Source organism: Festucalex cinctus, chromosome 17 (genome assembly GCF_051991245.1).
Source record: "Festucalex cinctus isolate MCC-2025b chromosome 17, RoL_Fcin_1.0, whole genome shotgun sequence".
Lineage (NCBI taxonomy): Eukaryota > Metazoa > Chordata > Actinopteri > Syngnathiformes > Syngnathidae > Festucalex > Festucalex cinctus.
Genome location: NC_135427.1, coordinates 13,470,106 through 13,486,083, shown reverse-complemented (window position 1 = coordinate 13,486,083; position 15,978 = coordinate 13,470,106). Strand labels below are relative to the sequence as shown.

The 15,978-nt window shown below is 39.5% G+C and overlaps 2 protein-coding genes across 4 annotated transcripts in view; both read left to right on the top strand.

The window, feature by feature from the left end:
• The window catches only part of LOC144004652 (SH3 and multiple ankyrin repeat domains protein 1-like), a 49,216-nt gene extending 49,051 nt beyond the window's left edge, over nt 1–165 (top strand). For both annotated transcript variants that reach the window (XM_077502022.1, XM_077502023.1), the window contains one exon: nt 24–165. In XM_077502022.1, the coding sequence (XP_077358148.1) occupies nt 24–63 (40 nt within the window). In that variant the 3' untranslated portion in view covers nt 64–165. The remainder of the gene's footprint in view (nt 1–23) is intronic.
• Nucleotides 152–15,536, top strand: LOC144004653 (protein kinase C and casein kinase substrate in neurons protein 3-like). 2 transcript variants are annotated; one of them, XM_077502025.1, is made up of 10 exons: nt 152–286; nt 7,850–7,928; nt 8,036–8,192; nt 9,176–9,411; nt 11,443–11,598; nt 12,998–13,173; nt 13,263–13,383; nt 14,555–14,622; nt 14,696–14,775; nt 14,941–15,536. In XM_077502025.1, the coding sequence occupies exons 2-10, from the start codon at nt 7,872–7,874 to the stop codon at nt 15,051–15,053; spliced, it is 1,164 nt and encodes a 387-aa protein (XP_077358151.1). In that variant the 5' UTR covers nt 152–286; nt 7,850–7,871; the 3' UTR covers nt 15,054–15,536. The 2 variants fall into 2 exon arrangements, with proteins under 2 accessions (XP_077358151.1, XP_077358150.1); XM_077502024.1 differs by lacking the exon at nt 152–286 and adding an exon at nt 5,513–5,577.
• Nucleotides 15,537–15,978: the final 442 nt, after the last annotated feature.

The following is a 15,978-nucleotide window of genomic DNA, read 5'->3' as shown; positions in this document are numbered from 1 at the left end:
ATGTGCCCTCCTTCTCTCCCCAGGACTTTGCATGTCACTACTTCCCCCATAAACACAGATTGAGAGTGATGGGGTGATTGAAAGATAACAAAAGAAAATGTGTGAGAAACACATGACTTGGCAAAGGAACATTAACAGAAGATGTAGAAGAGGAGAACAGTGGACTTCGACACACTTTGTCAGGCTGGTTGTGGTTGTGTCTGATTTGCACATTAGTGCAATGATTCCTGGTTCAAAACTTGGTGCTGAAACGAAGTATACAGTGAACCCCCGTTTATCGCAGCAGGTACGTTTCACACCCACCCACGATTTCCTCAGACCATATAAAGAGATTTAAACTTTTTTTTAAACATGGTTTTACATAAAAATAAACGGTAATGAAACATCATAGTTTCAGCACAGCAAAAGTCCGTAATGCTGACATAAAATGTGAAATGCTATCAACGGGCCAACAAAAATTAGTCAGGATGTTATGGTAATGACAAACTTTCAAACATTTGCTACTTTTAACACATAAGGATAAGCAACACATTAAAACAGAGCATACCACAATATTCACAGGCATACAATGGAATAATCCATTTCAGATGGTTTAAAACAGAGTTGTACGAAAACCAAAGCAGTATTTCCGACAGGAACTAATATAAATCCGAATAATCTGTTCCACACAGCCCAAAATACGAATCCCAAAATGCATTTCATAGCGAATAAGTGTAGTTTACATACATAATACAGAGTGAAAATATATATATAAATGACTGGTGAAGTGGATAAATAACATTTAACATCAGAGGACATCCAATTATATTCTTTCATTCTATCATATTTCTCGCCTTCTTTACCAAATGTCTGGCACTCAGAATTTGTGTAAAAAGAATTCAACACACATCCACATTGCAAGACTTTATTAAGAAGAACTCAAGGCAGTAACACGCCTCCCAGTCACGAAAGTGTGGTCAGTGTTATTATTATGTGCTTTTATTTTGAAGCTCTGACGTTTGACAGGATGTGTTATGCTGATGTTGTCAGAGTGGTTGCTGAGCAGACCAAGTTCAGAAATGCTTCAGATGAACACATCGAATCCAATAAATGTTATATTGATTTTTGTGGGAAGAAAACCGGCACAAAATTTTGACAAAAACATTCATCGAAAACTAGGGCAAGCGAAGTGCATATTCTTAGTTCTCTCACCTTCTTCTTGCTGTTAGTCACGCTGCATCTCTTCCAGTAGAGCTCAGCGTTGCCAGGGATGTAGTGGCACAATGCGGTACTACACTCAAAGTACACAACTGTAAATTCGGACTTGCCTATGTTCCAAACAACATAGGAACGATTACTTAAAAAATCAATGATCGAGCGGGGGTTCACTGTATCACGTAACGCTAACAATATTAACAGGCAGTAGAACACATGCACACAAGGACAGATGGATTGTCACACCATCTGCTGTTAATGCTGAGTAAACGCCAGTCTGACTTTATAAAGATGCTTAAAGGGTAAACACCACTAAAATGTCGCCAGAAACACAAGGACCTCATCGTGACATCACTTTGTTGCGTTACAAGGCCAAAGTCAGAGGACAGCAGAGGATTTTTTTTTTTTTTTTTTTAAGATTATACAGAAAGTCGTTAGAATAATAGTATTTGTTTTTATCTATTTGCCAATTTCCCTAAAAATTCTTTCCAATAATGAGCTTTGTATGTGTGTTACTTGCGAGCACTAAATATATATTATGTGTTAATTAACAGGATTCACTATTAGCCATTATTAGGTTAGCAGCAAAGTCATTTCAAATTACTCACTTTTGAGTAATCATGCTGAGAGGAGACACTTGTGGAAGACATGTTCATATTTATTTGGTAGCAAGGAATATTCATAGGCAAAAAAGTTGTCAAAGTAACGAGAATAAAGTTATAATGTTGCGAGGAAAAAAGACGGAACAGGTTTCAGATTTTCCGACGAGTGGATGTGAAACTTCCCACACGAACGTAAACACAACGGATGGAAACCAGCAGCCATATTTTTAATGATTAATGCCATTTATGTTCGCAATAGTGCAACTTTTGTCTATATTGTAATTAGTTTTTTTTCCCTCATATTTTCATTTATTTTCTTGTAATATTTCTCTTTTATGATTGAGGCACTTCAGTGATAATTTGACCTTATCTCTTAAAATATTGACTTTTTTCCTCCTCAATATTATGGCAGTGTTCTCGAAATCTGGTGGTTTATAATATTTTGGCTGTATTATATAAAGTAATATAGCGAGGAAAAAAATTATATATAAATATTACAAGCAGTTGTATTATTCAGTCTTTCAGACATCATCATACTATTTCGAATGGTAGAATTTCTTTACAGTGTGGCCCTAATACTCCATGAACAATATTCATGATATTCATGATTTATTTAAATTTTCCATTCAAATTGCGAAAGTTTCTTTTGTTTTTGTTGAGTGCCCTAGCAAAAGTCAAGGAGAAATAATGGATCCATGCGCCACATTGTGTCATGATGTTGAGCGCGCGCTCTTTCACTGCAGGTGCCATGATCACACAAAGGGCTTTTTTCAACCGCTTCACCTCCCGAACCTTCGGCCCCCTTTTTCAATCGGTACGTCTGCTTCAATCTGTTGGAATGCCTGTTCAACATGTTTTGCGTTTTGCTGTTGCCGCTACTTGTTGACAATCCTGTTTCACGCAAGTCTTGCCTAACTTCACTCCAAGTCATTCGAGAAAAGCGTGTGAAGTGACGTGTGTCAGTGGTTACCAAGCTGGCGACCACTTTTTATGCCAACAAAATACATCTTTGTTTATGAGAAGATTATGACTTTAAATACAACTTTTTTCCTGGAAATAGAGCATTTTATTTTGTTTTTTGTTTTTTGTCGATTATTGGAAATCAAGGAGGCTGATATTTTATTTCAATTTTTTTCAATAGAAGGGCCAATATTGGCGTGGAAATTAGTTTTTGTTTAGTTTTTTATCTTACACAATATATTTGCTTTAAAATTCTAACAAAAAAAGGCTAATTTGTAATACCATACGTCAGTGGTGTCCACCCTCAGTCCCCGAAGGCCGGAGGCCTGCAGGTTTTGGATGTTTCTTTTCCCCAACACACCTGAAGCTCATCAGCAAGCGCTACATAATCCTGATAACAATCCTTTTCATTGGAATCAGTGCGTTGGAACAGGAAAACATCCAAAACCTGCAGGATTCCGGCCCTCAAGGACCGAGTTTGGACACCGCCTGCCCTATGGCATTCACGAGGTGGTAGTTTTTGTTTAAATTCCAAAACCTTTTTTTTTTTTCTAGACAAGAAGGTGTTTGCTTTGAGAATATAGTCCTATTGTTTAGATTAATATATTATTATTAAAATCGGTATTCTTTTTTTTTTCAGTCAATTTGTTACAATCTAATTCATATACCAATGACAACTTTTTAATTCTAAAAAATATTTTTTGGTCTTGTAAAGATTCAGATTCTTTTTGTGTGTGTGTGTGTGTTAGAACTTAATCTTAAACTTTATTTACATAAGGTTGAGACTTTTTATCCTCACAAAAAATGTAATTGTTACTGTAAAAATTCTGACTTGAGGAAAAAAAAGACTTAATATGGCTTTATTCACACAAAAAACTTACTTATTGACAATTTAATTACTTTAATGACAATATTGGCATTTTTTTGTAATATCGAGTTCTGTTCCCCCTTGACCTCAAAAGTTTGAGAACCGCTGACATACATTACAAAGCTAGCCGTAGAAATTTCAAGTCATGTTAACCATTTTGAAGAATCTCTGTCTTCCGAATAGCGTCGCCGCGTGTTGTTTTGTTTGACGATTTGTGTCAATGCTTTCTATTCTACCGTTCAGCCAACCCCCCCCCCCCCCCCCCCCCCCCGCCCCCCCCCGTGATGACCTTAGTGAAGCTGACACGTTATTGGACGCATATTCTCGCCATGTGAGTAACAAAAACATGACTCATGTATTCTTTCACGCCGAGTCGCCTCAGTGCTCCCGCGTGACGGACGTTGAAAACCACTTGAGCTGTAGTGTAGGAAGCACTACATACCACGACATAATTTATAAAATATTTTAGGTCTAGTGAAATGTATCATGAATATGACCACATAAAGTATGAGTGTACGTATGCAGAGTTGAACAAAGTATATATGAATATAAAGCTACGTTTTAAATGCGATAGAAGTACAACTGTGTTGAAATAAATGCTGAAACGATCACGTCTTTTATTCTGCTCATTGTTCTTTGTACCGTCTCTGCCTTTTAATTATGATCCTATTTAAAGGGCTGGGTTTGGTTTGAGTCATTTGGCAGCCCCAAAGACAGACAAATGTTTTCAAGTCCAGGATTATTTTCCCATCAGGCCTTCCCGGCCGGCTAATAGCAGCAAAAAAGGATGGCGCTCGCTGCGAGGGATTAAACGAAATGGCTTAATTCAAAGCAAGAAGGGGCCGCAGTCATGCAACAAACCAAAAAAGACGCCCGTGAGCTATTCATAAGCGCTTGGAAGAGGATGAATGATTTTTCTTTTTGAGTTGTTTTTCCTAACACGGTGGTCAGGCTCACATTGACTGTACAACATTGTGAGGTCTCGCAGAATAAATTCCCAATGTTAAGAAGGGATAGTCTTGGGAAAAACACTTCCTTTACTGCAGGATGTATTGAGAGAAAAAACACATTCCACTTTTTTTTTTATTATTATTATTGTACCGCCACCACCTGTGATCTTTTTGTTTTCCGAACACAGTCTTGCCCTAATATTCCGCTATTTATCCAAATGAACCCATGGGGTCGACTGTCACCACTGTAGTATCTGATCTGTTTCCCCATGTGTTTCTGTTTAATACGAGGTGTGTCAGAAAAGTCCCAGGACTGGCGCCTTCTTCAAAAAGAGGCCACAAGCTGTGTATCGCCACTCCCAGTTGACATTTACTCACACTAATCCTTGTGTATTTAAAACAACCACATAGGCTATTCTAGATTAATTGTAATAGCCTCTATTTTGTGGTTGTCTATCACCCTTTAAAGCAACAAAGTGAACACAAACACTCACGGGCTTATATTACTTATCCTCTGCAAAGAATGACTGTTAGTGCCGTACTGACGAGCTCCGAGAGGAGTTGCGACATTTTATTGAACAATATATCTTTGTAATATACTGGCCAAGGTAAGAAAATTGATTCAGTGGTATATATATACTTTTTTATTTTATTCAATTGTATACACATCAGTACTTCTACTTTAACCAGTGTGTTGTTTTATATATACACAAGTATCCCTTATTTTACTTAAGTGCAGCTTGTGAGTACTTTTGCCACCTCTGGACGGGACGCCAATGTCACTCACTGTCATAATAAGTTCACATGAGTCCGCACCACATTGCCACAAGTCAAAATGACGCTGGGGCATCCCATTAGCACCATATAGAGAGTCACAGAAGGAGGGGCAAGTGACGGGGGGTCTCCCTCGAGGCTGGAGAAGTGATAGTCAAAGAGGAGTGAGGGCATGCCAGGGATGGACTTCAAGTGAGGGAGAAAGAGACGAAAGAAAATCAAGCTAAAGGTAAGACCAGTGTGACTCTGATCAACCAACTGTGTTTGTGTGTGTATAACTTTAAGTGAGGCAAAATGGGGTCAGTGGGGGTGGGGGTAAACATGCTGAGAGGGAGAGCCTCCAGTAACAAGTGCGGCTCACTTGAGTAATCAGTGGTGATTCACAAACATGTAAGTGCCCACGGCCAGGACTTGACTGCCTTGCTGCCGCCTTGGCTTTGTTTTTGGCTTTGATAGGATAACGCGGCCTGTTCGCTTCTCTCTGTCCTGTAACATCTTCGTCCAGGGGTGGGTTAGTAACCTACTACAAATATCCACCCGCCGTTGACGGTGACGGCATGGGATAAAAATAGATGGGAACAGAGAGGAGTAAAAGTTCATTGAGAGCTACTGGAGTTTTGAGGTGTGGCTTCAAAATCGAGAGTTACGTCCACTCTCGACTGCTGAATGTGCTGAAACCACGCCCCGCTCTACTGTCAAACAAATACGGATGCTACTTTATCATTGCGAAAATAGAGCAGTTAACTATGGAGTATGTCCCAGTGGGTCATCCCTTTTTCACAGCAAAACAACGAGGCGCTCTAAAGAGGCCACGTGAGCGCAAAGCGCCGGTTTACATGCTTGACTGTCACGTCAAACTTGTAAACTTGTTTTTACATCGCTCTTCTACCATCTTTCCAATATGTCCGTGCACTCATGGCCAACAACGAGGCGCTCTAAATCGACCACGCCAGCCTGAAGCTGACGCTTTTAACAGTTAAATGGAGTCATTTATTTATTTATTTTAAATCCCCTTCCTCACTCTGGGGTCTTTCTCAGCATGACGTGCGTGCACCCGTGGCTGACAATGAGGCGCTTTCAGGAAAGAAAGTTTGCATCTGCAAGAAAAATCCGCCATCCGCTACTAAGTGCAAGGACTAGCTCGCTGCATGACGGATAGGTGCAGTCATGTCTTGTGAGGTGCTGAGGCGTGGTTAGTCACGTTCGCATTACTCACATGCCAAACAATCTGCGACTGTTGCCTTTTTTGCACGGGCCTGCTTTTGCCACACTTTGATTTGAAAAAACAAAAAAGGAGCTTGGATCTGGACGTTGGCTTCGGTATTAATCAGAGCAAAGGGAAAGATGACCTTTCACTACTGTTTATTTTTGGGAAGAATGCAGGAGCAGCTGTTCTATTCCTGCTCCTACAACCCCCCCCCCTCGGGCCCCCACCCTCCTTGTGAATTCCAGTCTGCCACTGAGACAGCTATGCATGTACCCAAGCTTGGGACGGTATAAATAACATTTTGGTTCACTTATTGGCAGGAAGAGCAGCAACATTATTACTATTTTATAGTATTCAAAATCAAATTATTTGCCAATTAATCAATTGAGTGATTTTAATCAGATTTTTTTTTTTAATTGGAGAAATAAGCTTTTTTTTATTTTATTTTTTATGATAATGACATTCAAATACCCCACCACCCCAAAATATATCGACATTAAATTTTTAACAAATACAAATAGTCATAATTCATATTGTTGTAAGCATTAAGGTACAAGAAAATTAATAATTTTATAAAATACTTTTCAATTAATCGACCAATCAATTGGTTATCATAATTTTATTCTGACAATTGACATCAGTCTAAAAAAAAAAAATTGGTCAGCCCCTAATAATCTATCTATGCTAGTGACATATGCTGATTGGAAGAACGATTCAGTGGTCTTCCACTAGATGGCAGAAGGTACAGTTCACTAGGGCTGCTCGATTTTGAAGAAAATATTTGGTTATAACTGAAAACACGATTTGGACAATCATTTGTTCTTTGGTACAAAACAAGAAAATGTTTAAACGTAAAAAAAATATTGATTTATTTTTTTTATGTTTTTAATTTTTAATTTTGGACTAAGCAAGATTTATTAAGCTAATAATTTTAAAATAAAAAAGGTGCAAATATATCAATTTAAACAACTCAAAATGAGTATTATTAATCATTTATTTTTGTTTACGATTATGCTGATTTTGTAATTGCGGAGTATAATAATTGAAATTGTAACTGCACAGCCCTACAAGTTCACCCATGTGGCCGACCTGTTACCACCCCTCCAACCGAATAATGGCTTCGCTTTTCAGTTTTGCTTTGTCTTCAAAACAACCCCACTCATGACAGACTTGACTCTAATGACACAGTCCAACCAGTTGCATGATAATCACCAGCGTGGCCCAGCCAACAAAAACTGCCTTCCCTTGATAGAAATGCGCGTTAAACAGTCGAGCGACTCTCTTTGCGTGACAGCAACAACTCGACAGCCACCGTCATGGCGAGCCTCCCACAAGAACCGACTCAAGACATCGCCAAACGCAGCTTCTGGATGGTACGTTTTTGTTTTTTTGTTTTTTGCTTTCGGTATGAAAACCACTCCGAGCCAAGTGTTGCGCAACTCGTGATTGCTGTGTGTTGTGTTGTGTTGTGTTCTTGCAGCCTGGGAATTACGTACCGACGGTGCACAGAACCCAGCAGTCCTACCAGGCCTGCAACGACATCGTGGCCTGCTTCGCGGAGAGGGCCAGGGTGGAAAAGCAGTACGCCCAGCAGCTCAGCCAGTGGAGCAACAAATGGAAAGCCATCGTGGATTCTCGTGAGTCATGTGTTGGAAAACCATTTGAGCTATTATTTTTCGATATCCATCCTGTGCAAGTCCACACTTTGTCTTCACTATGCTATTAACTCATTCAAACCCAAAGACGTATAAATACGTTTTTCAATACTTTGTTCTTCATTCCCCAAAACATATTTATGCGGTTTTTTTTCTCTGTTTTTTATTTTTTATTTTTTAATTTTTTTATATATTTTTTTTAATGCTAAAGCATAAAGACAGCTTCTGACATGAAGAGGTCGTTTAAATCAATGGTAGTTTTTGCAAAAAATGGCCAACAGGTGGCAGAAGAGTATAAGAGATCAGCCAGGGCCATTTGCAACAAGCTCTTTTTGCCAGTGTTTTCAACATGTTTGTGAATAATGATGAAACTATTCTAATGCTAATTGCTGCAAAATGGAAACGGATATGTTTTTATAGCAATAGAACAGAACATTCTGTGGACCTTGCAAAGTCAGTCAAAATCCAGTAAAACAGACAGGAGCAAAAGGGGTTGCTTCTGTGAAAATGGCTGGGAATTAAAGAGTTAAAAAACGGTTGGGTTCAGTGTTGGGTACAATCGGAACCGAAACAGTGATGCCTTGTCCACCAGGGGGCAGTATAATACAGACATACGTGAAGCAGATGGTCACACTTCCTCAGTAAACTGCAGTAATATCATCCATTCTTCCCAGAGGATAAAGAATATACATTATTCAAATTGTCTTACTAGTGAGGATAAAAGGAATGGATTACAAATGCTCAAACGACGTTCCATACTCACAGTGATGTCAAAACATTGCGAACGCCGCACGTTTGAACAATTGAGAAAAGATCCCTTGATTGCTTCTAAATGAGTCCATGTGCGTTACAGTGGAAAGATGGAGATAATTACTTCTTTATTGGTTCCATGACTCACCTCCGAGGCCCGCTCTGTTTCATCCCCTCCATTTGTCATGTCGTCGTCTTTTCCCCCCCACCCCCAGGGCCGCTGTACGGCTCGCTGATGACTGCCTGGCAGAGCTTCTTCACCTCCACCGAGCGCCTGTCCGCCCTCCACTCGTCCATCTCGCAGTCTCTTGTGGCCGAGGAGGGCGTACGGGTCAAGACCTGGCAGAGAGAGACCTTTCCCAAAAAGCTCTTCTGTGGCCTGCGGGAAAGCTACGACAGTAACACCAGTTTCTCACGGTCGCAGAAACCGTGGAACAAGAAGCTGACCAAGGTTCACATCCACAACATCATATGTTTAACAACATTTCTTGACAATAATATGTTAAATGTGACCTCAATAGTCTAAACCTGACATTCTGATTAATATTACATATGTTGAGTACGAGTTATGAAGCAAAACCCAGCCGTTTTTATCCATCTCAGGGGGGCGGCCATTTTGGCACATGCTATCGACTGAAGATGACATCACAGCTGTTCAGTCAACGACCAATCACAGCTCACATGTTTTCTGAAGCTGAGCTGTGATTGGTTATTACCCCAGACCTGAGCAACAACGATGTCATCTTTAGTCGACAGCAAATGGCAAAATGGCCGCTTTCTGATAATGATAAAAATGGCTGGATTTTGCTTCATAACTCATATTCCACTCACTCAATATTAACCAGAATACCGTATTTAGAGCAGGGGGGCTGCATAGAACATAGTCAAATGATTTTTGGGGGGTTGACTTCCCCTTTAAGAGTGGATAGCCTGTTTAAAGCACCCTATCCAAATGAAATAAAATAGATAAAATAGAATGATTTACTAGTGTCTTTAAACTGAAAATTTCTTATCCCACGAAAAAAAATGTTTGTTTTTTTTTAAATTCTTTCATTATCATTTTTTTTTTTTTTTTTTTTTAAACAATCCCCAAAACATTCTCCAGAAAATGCTGCTGAACATTCTCTTTAAAATTTGGTTTTTAAACTGAGGAAAAAAATGCCCATTTATATTATTATCCTAAAAAAAAAATATTATTTTTTTAAAATTATTTTATTATCAATATTATTTTTTTAAGAATCCGCCAAAACTTTGCCAGAAAATACTGATGAACATTCACTTTAACATTTGGTTTTCCACCAAATGGGGGGAAAAAAAGAAAAGAAAAAAAACAGTGAGAAATGTGGGGGGTTGAATCCCTGGAAAAAAAAATCTAAAGTACAAAAAAAATATTGTGGAAAAAAAACAAAACAAACAAACAAATCAGTGAATATATGATTCTGCAGGTGCCCAACTGCGCATATGCATAGGTCGACTTTAGCTTTATGTTGCAATATCACCAATCACCACTAGATGGCAGACATGTCTTGTTGCACTTAGACCATGTCTTATATTGCCCTATATTACAAGATGTGTACCGTATTTTCTGGACTATGAGTCGCTCCGGAGTACAAGTTGTACTAGGCCAAAAATGCATAATTAAGTAGAAAAAAAAAACATACACAAGTCATACTGGAATATAAGTCGCAGTATAAAGTACGGAAAAAAAGTGTGACTTATAGTTCGGAAAACACAGTTGGTCGAATACTTTTTTGCCCAATTGGAATGATAATGCATGGCAAACATAGAACCTCAATAATATTAAAATTTTGAGTGAGTTTATTTTTGTGAGAAATTGTACGAAATGAGTCCTTCTTTACATTCTGAAAAAAAATTACAGTATGTGGTAATTTTGTCGTTTGTTTCAAACCGTTTGTTGGGTTAGGAACTTAGGAAGGTTAGGAAGTTCATGGTATGACATTTGTCTGTGACTTGCTGTTGCCACAAGAGGGCGCTCACGAGACCAGTTGCCCAACATGAACTATCTTGCATGTGGATCTGATGAGTCTCGTCTTAGCTAAGGATTTCCAATCCAAAGCAGATGTTTCACCCATTGCAGAAGAAGTCATGTCTCGCCGATGACTGACATCAGTGCCAGTGGCTGCACGTAAACTCGCGCAGTTCACATGTTTACACGAGAATTTCATTTCCCATCCTGGCGCGTGAGTCATCTCTACGTATTGTGGAAAAAGCGGTACGATCCGCAACGGGCTGGTGGACGAGCGAGTACGATCAAAGCTGTTTGGAACCGCAGCGAAAACTATCGTTTATACTGTACGATGGGTTATTTGTACCATCAAATTGATGGGCGCTTTTTGCATTGCCAAAGATGACAACAACACTTGCACACCACTCCCATTTGCAGTCTTCCCGACTGGCTCATTTTCGATTATTTGCTCTCATTTGCGTGTTCATATGCAATGTGTGTGTTTGTGTTAACCAGCTGGAGAAGGCCCGCGCCTCGTACCACAAGTGCTGTCAGAAGGAGCAGAGTGCCCTGGACAAAGAGAAGCAAGCCAACGGCGTTGAAAATTGGAGTCCGGAGAAAAAGCAGAAGGTGGCGGAGGCCAGAGAGGTGGCCACCGACGCCAAAGAAAAGGTGATCACCAAAAAAAAGAAGAAAAAAAAACATTCCAAAGGGCCCACATTTGATTCTTAAAATTACTTCGCCACAAAAAGTAATAATAATCTTCCCATGTTTTTTTTTAAGATCTTAGCGCTGCAATAACTAGAGCTGCAATAACTAAAACGAAGCAGTTTAACAAGCAAAAATTAAAACGTATCAAATGTATCTAACATATCCTTATTCTTAAAAAATAAATAAATACATTAAAATAACAAAATTTCCAGACTTTGAATCTTGAGGCCATGTAATGCTACATTGCTTCCATGCAGTGTGGAAGAGGCGGAGTTTTACAACATTTCTCAAACACTTGTGCAAATAATGCGTAAACATTGCAGACAACTTGGTAACATCCATCCATCCATTTTCTTGACCACTTATTCCTCACAAGGGTCACGGGGGGGTGCTCTGGAGCCTATCTCAGCTGGCTCTGGGCAGTAGACGGGGGGGCACCCTGGACTGGTTGCCAGCCAATCGCAGAACTTGGTACCAATAGTACCAATTCATAGAAAAAATAGGAAATTGACCATATTTGCATATACTTTGTTGTTTATTTTACAAACGTGATCTTATCCTCGCTAGGTTTGTGGGATAATCTTATTTTTTACAATGAATTAATATTTAATCATATAAATGAATGTGAATTGGCAAAAAAAACAAAACAACTATTGATAATTAATTGCTCTGCGGGCCAGATTAAAAAAAAAAAAAAAAAAATCACAAGTCACACATCCTGCGTGAGATTTTTTTTGTACTCCAAGGAGGTTTTGCTGTCCCGGTGCACGTGCTTGTGTTTATTCAATCTTGCTGCTGTTTTGTCCAAACAATGTCCTTTAACCTTGAATCTTTCCTCCATGCGCTGCCCTTATATGGACATATGTTGTCGTTGCGCTGCTCTGTGTTTATGAAGCCCAGGATGGAAGCAATGACAACGAGCAGCACATCATGTCTAGCAAAAATTGAGCATTGTCATCTTTTTAAAGGCACAATTTGGGATTCCGCCAGAGGTGACTGAATGTTTGTAATTTAGACTTAAGTATAAGTACTTAAGTACTTAATTCAATTTGTTCCATGACTATATGCTAAATATTTGCATCTTAAATCATGTTTTCCCATTGAAATGAAAGGAGATGCCGGTAATCCGTTCCAGCCTAGCAAAAAAAATAAAAAATAAAAAATTGTACATGTATATTTTCAGTAGGAAAAATAGCATGTTATATTATTGTATTTAATACATACAAATAAATCAATAGAAAGTAAATAATTATACCGTTTTTGCCACACTTTTTGCTTCAATTCAATGGACATCATGCTTCGCCTTCTGGTGTGCATGACATGACCTTTGTGAGTCACTGCGAAAATACTTCCCGCGCAGGCTCGGGAGCGCTACGAGAAAATCCTGGAGGACGTGACGAGCTACACGCCGCGCTACATGGAGGAGATGGAGGTGATTTTTGAGCAGTCGCAGGAGGAGGAGCGGAAACGCATCAGCTTCTTGAAGCAGGCCTTCCTGTCCGTCCACAGACACCTCGACGTCACCAACAACGAGAGGTTGTCGAGACGACCGTCTTCTTCACGACCTTTTCGGACCTTCTCTTTGTTTGACAAACGTGCGTTGTCTGTTTGTGTGTTTACATCAGTATAAAGGAAGTGTACAATGAACTCCACCAAACTCTGATGGCCATCAACGAGCAGGAGGATCTGAAATGGTGGAAGAACAATCACGGGCCTGGCATGCTCACTAACTGGCCAAAGATCCAGGTACAGAACCTGCACAATATCGAACCCTGGCCCGAATAGAGAAAATCAGTTTGTAATTGCATATAGATGCCACAAGATGGCGGCAAAGCGCTTAAAATGGAGACGATCATAAAGTATCAACACCGTGTTTCTAGCATGTACACAGTCATGAACCCATGTTACATATGAACCACCTTGACCCTGACTTCAATAGTCTTAGCTAGCATGCTACTGCAAACTCAAGAAAGCTAAGTTGCATACAAGCATGGCACGCAAATGACAAATAAACAAATAATAATGGAAATGAACTGTATATCCTTGTCAACAATTGCTACTTTCCTATTAGTTAGGGCTCTGTTGCCATCTTGTGGCATCTTAGCGCATTACAGAATGTGTACGAGGTAAGGTTTTTTTTTTGTTTTTTGTTTTTTTAATTAAATAGCTGAGGACAGGTTCCACAGGAAAAAAAAAGCAAATAGATGAAATTGGAAATAGCGACTGTAAATGAGCGGATGTATGCTGTAGAACCAAAGTTGCTAATTACTTTATGTTACACAATATTTTCTTACCGGCTGACTGGTTAGCACGTCCGCCTCCCAGTTCTGAAGACTCGGGTTCAAGTCCAGGCTCCGGCCTTCCTCTGTGTGCCCTGCGATTGGCTTACCCAAAGCCAGCTGAGATAGGCTCCAGCACCCCCCGCGACCCTTGTGAGGAATAAGCGGTCAGGAAGATGGATCGATGGATGGAATATTTTCTTACCAACGTATTGATTGTATTTTATTGTGAAATAATTGTGAGATCTATTTAAAATTGTAAGTAATTTAGCTTTTTTTCTAGATGGCCCTGGTTGATCTCCTTTGCTCTGCTGCCAACTGCTGGCCGTTTGTGTAATAACTACCATTTCTGCAACCGTTCTTTGCAGTTGAGAGGCTGCATCAAAGCCTTCTGTATGCTCTAGCATAAAAAAAACAAAAAAAACGTATAAATACGTCTTTGGGACACTTAAAACATAAAAAAACGTATTTACACGTTATTGGGAGCAAATGAGTTAATTGTATTTATTAATTATTCAATTAATTTAATTAATTTATTCTAGATGTTTTTAAATAATTTATATTTTTACAAGTAAAACTGCAAAAAAAAAAATGAAAATTATATATAAAGATGATACCTGTTGGCCGTCTTTCTTCAGGAGTGGGTCCCGCCGGTGAAAAAGCTGAAAAGAAAGAAGCGGGAGCAGAAAGGCAAAGAAGGCCGGCCGTAAGTCAACTCGGTCTCACCTGAGGTTGATTCTTGTGATGCCACCTGTTTCTTACGACCCTTTATTAACCAGAGTGATGATCGGGGGCGTGAAGGTTCGAGCTCTGTACGACTACACGGGGGAGGAGGGGGATGAGCTCTCCTTTAAAGCAGGTGACGCACAAACAAATACAAAACGCTGTATCTTTGTATAGAAAAGAATCTGGTAATAATTCTCTCAATATTTGAGTGTGATGCCTTCATTATTATTGGCAGTGGATAAAGAAAATATGGCCGTGAGCGTGTTCCGGATGTGATGTTGGTTGGTTGTGATCCCAGGTGAGGAGTTCCTGAAAGTGGAGGAGGAGGACGACCAGGGCTGGTGCCGAGGGGTCCTGAGCGGAGGCAAGGAGGGCTTCTACCCGGCCAATTACGTCGAACTCGTCGAGTGACATCACTCTTCTGACCTATCGTGTCCTCGAGCCATGTCACGCTCACACACTCAAATAGGTTTGCTTTCAAATTCCACTTGCACTTCCGAATGAAGAGAGGACTTGGGAACCCGCTGGTGAAAAAATCCATTCATTGATGAAAATGTACGTGCGTGCCAGTGGCGGGGTCGGAATTTTCCCCGGCACAGATTTACAGATGTGTGCATGTTGACAAGGTTGATGTTTACTGTAAGACGAGGGTTTCCCCAAAATGAACCCTCGGCCAGCATGTGAAATGTGAAAATGTTGTAAGCTGAAATGTAACTCTTTGATAGGCATGCTGTTTTCTTGGCAATTAGATTATCGATGAGATTAGGATGTGTACAGATGATGATGATGTCTATTGGAGACGAACCAAGTTTGGGTCTTGAAGTGAAAAACGTTTTTGGGGGGGGAACCCTGACATTTTCCAAATAAACGTATCATTGTTTTCCATCCACTCCAGCTTCTTGACACAAGTGAATTGAATGCATGCAAATGTGACCGGAAGAAGTGTCACATTATATTGTATATACTAGTATAGTATATTTACAGTATGTATTAGGGATATGCGAGTACTGATAGCAGGAATCGTATTGGGCTGATACCAGGCCTTACAGGACGGTCTCGGAAAATTAGAATATTGTGATAAAGTCCTTTATTCTCTGCAGTGCAATTGAAAAAACAAAAATGTCATACTTTTTGGATTCACTTGTTAATTAGAAGATTCAAGTAATTAGTTGAATAGCCTACTAGTGTACTTTTTCATGATATTCTAATATTTTGAGATAGGATATTTGAGTTTTGTTTAAGCTGTAAGCTATCATCAGTAATATTAAAATAATAAAAGGCTTACAATATTTCAGTTGATTTGTCATGAATCCAGAATGTATGACATTTGTGTTTT

Coding starts and splice junctions, on each gene's coding strand:
- LOC144004653 (XM_077502025.1), top strand. CDS start 7,872: ATGGCGAGCCTCCCACAAGAACCGACTCAAGACATCGCCAAACGCAGC. Junction 8,193..9,175: donor GAAAGCCATCGTGGATTCTC/GTGAGTCATGTG, acceptor CCCCACCCCCAG/GGCCGCTGTACGGCTCGCTG. Junction 14,623..14,695: donor AAAGGCAAAGAAGGCCGGCC/GTAAGTCAACTC, acceptor TTTATTAACCAG/AGTGATGATCGGGGGCGTGA.